This window comes from Carlito syrichta, unplaced genomic scaffold (assembly GCF_000164805.1).
Source record: "Carlito syrichta isolate Samal-C Ts95f unplaced genomic scaffold, Tarsius_syrichta-2.0.1 Scaffold315753, whole genome shotgun sequence".
Taxonomy (NCBI): Eukaryota; Metazoa; Chordata; class Mammalia; order Primates; family Tarsiidae; genus Carlito; species Carlito syrichta.
The window spans coordinates 87,646-91,185 of NW_007259849.1; the positions used below are offsets into that span (position 1 = coordinate 87,646).

At 41.7% G+C, this 3,540-nt stretch overlaps 1 protein-coding gene across 1 annotated transcript; it reads left to right on the forward strand.

Annotated features, from left to right (window-relative positions):
• Positions 1 to 324: 324 nt before the first annotated feature.
• On the forward strand, positions 325 to 2,798 carry TMEM225 (transmembrane protein 225). Its single transcript, XM_008073208.1, has 4 exons — positions 325 to 505; positions 1,408 to 1,554; positions 1,840 to 1,974; positions 2,593 to 2,798. Exons 1-4 carry the CDS (start codon positions 325 to 327, stop codon positions 2,796 to 2,798), a joined length of 669 nt encoding a protein of 222 aa, XP_008071399.1.
• Positions 2,799 to 3,540: the final 742 nt, after the last annotated feature.

Sequence of the window (3,540 nt, forward strand, 5' to 3'; positions counted from 1 at the left end):
TGATGTCAGTTCTCCCTATATATCTGATAGTTCTCTCTGGACTTCTGGGCCCCTTTGTTCTTCCACATACTAGGTCCCAGGGTCAAAGGTCAAACCAATAGATGATTCCATGGCAGTTGGCAATCCTGATAGCAGGAGGGCTCTGACAGTTATTGAAGTGGTAAAGACTAGGAGTTATCTTTTCTGCTTTGTAGGCCACTTCAACTACTGCCACTGCAAATGCCTCAGTAGTTCAGATTTTACCCCTTTTTCCTATGACTAATCAATCAGAGAAGAGAATTATAAAATATTGGTAGTGGTCTCAGCTATAAATCTCCACTCACAATGGTGCATATTTCAAACAGAAATATCCAGGTCATGAACACATTCTTGTCTTCCTGGACCGTATTCTTTTTGGCAATAGGAATCATCATGAAAGAATGGGTCATATTGATTTCAGAAAACAAAAAAATCAAGAAGATCCACAGTCCATGGATGGTGTGCTGCACTACTCTTTGGCCAGAAGGTCAGAACTATCTATAGGAGGAGATGGGTGGAGAGGAAGGGTTCATCTTTCCTTGACTTTCATTCATCTCACCAGTTTGCCCATTACCTTCTGGCACCACTTTCTCAAGTCGCAGTGTGCCCATTTCCATAGTCAACATAGTGAAGGCAGATTCTAAAATATCACCATTTAAGTCCTTGGGAGAAAAGTTTATATGCTCACAGACTTAATTGCTGAGCATTTGAGAAGTCTTAGAAGTAGCAGCAGGGTGGTCAGCACAACTAGAACGTGAGGGATATAAAAGAAAGGTAATTAGCAAGAAGGAAAATAGGCTATATTACCACTAAAAGAGTACAGGGTGAGGCCAAGTGCAGTGGCTCACGCCTATAATCCCAGCACCAGGAGGCTGAGGCAGGAGAATCACTTGAGCTCAGAGGTTCGAGACCAGCCTGGGCAATATAGCAAGACCTTGTTTCTACAAAAAATAAAAATAAATTAACCTATCATGGTGGTATGTGCCTGTAGTCCTAGCTATTCAAGAAGCTAAGGCTGAAAGATCTCCTGAGCCCATGAGGTCAAGGCTGCAGTGAACCATGATCGTTCCACTGCACTCCAGCCTGGGTAACACAATAAGACTCTGTCTCACAAAATAAGTAAAAGAGTCCAGGGTGAATTGGGCTGTCTAACAAGAAATTCGTCTGAGAAACAAGCTTATAGAAACATCTAGAGAACAATTTCTTCTGGTTCTCTCTCATTCAACTTGTTTCCCTGCCTCCTTATTTTTTCCTATCTACTTTCATTATTATTTAACCAAATCTTCTACCCTATTCCCATATTTACCTAACTATTTGTGAACCCCAGGTGGAAATGAGCCCAGAAGAAATATTTGTCCTTCTCTCAATACAGCTTCTACTTTCCAACAGATAACCTGAAAGTGATCAGGATTATGATGATTTCGGCCCTTGGCTTTTCCTTCTTCCTTAACTTGATGCAGGGTTTGAAACTCACCTATATGATTCCTCAAAACAAACTTGTCCATGTTATCGCTGTCATCCTCAATTTCCTCTCAGGTAACTTGCTGGCTCTCCTAACACAGGTTTGGAAGTGTACTTGCTCAGTAGGTCCAGGCTGCAGTCTCTAAACTAGCTGGCTTCCCAAGTTCTGTGAATCAGATATACATGTGTATACATGCAACTTCAGCATTAGACCTACCACTAAAGCAGGATCCATCTCTGGACGAAGTGCAGCTGGACAGGGTGGAGGTTGGGAAGTCGAGTGTTTTTTGAATGAAGACTCAAGTTAAAGAGCCCCAGTTCCTCAGAAGGAAATTTTTTCTCCTTTTGTCTGGATATCAGGTACCCTTCTGCTCTGCGCACTCCTACAATACTACCATAAGCTGAAGCAAGGTCAATCCGTGTACTTCGCTAGTTACAAGATCACCTGGATCACTTTCACTGCCTTCTTAAACGTTTTCATCCTTTTTGTCTGTGGTGAGTGGGTCCTTGAGGGTTATTAAGAACCAATCTACCCGACAGAGGGAAAGGTAAAAGGATGGGATAGGGGAATGAAGGAAAGGGTACTCAATCTTGCATTTTGAAAACATACAGCTCAGCAGGATTCATTCTCTAAAGACAGTTTATCTAACAAAGAGCTGAAGGTCAGGCTTTTGACCTGGTGAGCCTGCCTCGGAGGGAAGCTCTTCATCACTACCTTTTTTTTTTCCTTGTCTTTCACATGCTCCCCAATTTTAGGGCAGAGCTAACTATCAAAGTCATGACCAAGGAGAGTGACTGAGACAAAATGCTCAATTATGTGGAGAGGGATAGTGACCCTGAGACTACAGTGCAGTGTCAAGGCAGTTTGAGGGCAGAGAGAAACAATATCTAATGTTAAATGGCCATCCACCAAAACCAGAATCTTTCCCTTCCTATGAGGTGTCTAAAATTTCATTTGCGATTGCCCTTCCTAGCCCAGAAATAAGTAATGCCTTTTTTCCATTCATGAGCTGAGCATTTAAGGTATTGTTTATTCACTTCCAGTTTCTCACACTAAAACATCCCCCTCCCTGATAGCTTTGGGTAGTTGAAAAGGATTCCTCTTTTCCCCAGGAATCCTCTCTGTCCTGGAGTGCATGCAGTTCACCAAAAGCTGTAGCTGCCTGAACATTCATAAATCTGCCAACGACTGTAAGGAATCTTCATTACCAGAATGCACTACAATACCTCATAGCATTGTCCATGTGTACCCCACGAATTCAAAGAAGGATACTCCAAACAAACAAGTCCAAACACATCACGTAACCTGGACCCTATGACAGAAATCCACGTCTCAGTATTTGCTCACCATTATGAAAAAAGCTTTGTGTGTGCTATGTGCCTCTCCAATCATTTGCCTGTTTGACACTATGGATTGAAGTCTATAAGAAGATCTGGAAGATGGCTTTTTTTTTTTTAAATCCTGGCCTACTGAACAAATATTATAGTTTCTCCTACAACGTTTGCTGTTAATATAATAAATACTATCATATAAATAACACTTGCTGTGTTGCTAACTTTAAACATCACACAAATCATAATGATGTATAATACCTTTTATTTTATTTTAAAATATTTCAAACATACAGAAATGAATACAAAACAAGATGATTCCCTGTGCATACATCACGCAACTTTATAAAATGTTAACATTATGTCCTGTTTTATTGTGCTTTGTTCATTGACTTAGATCTCCAGAATAAGGTTGGAAGGATGAAAAAGGATAACAAGGGTCGGGTGCGGTGGCTCAAGCCTGTAATTCCAGCACTTTGGGAGGCCAAGGCGAGAGGATTGCCTGAGCCTGTGGGTTTGAGACCAGACTGAGCAACATGGTGAGACCTTGTCTATACAATAAATCAAAAAAAAATTAACTGGGCGTAGTAGCGTGCGCCTGTAGTTCCAGCTACTTGGAAGGCTGAGGCAGAAGGATCACCTGAGCCCAACTGCGGTGGCTGGGAGCATGCCACTGCACTCCTGTCTAGGCGACAGAGTGAGATTCCAACTCAATAAAAAAAAAGGATA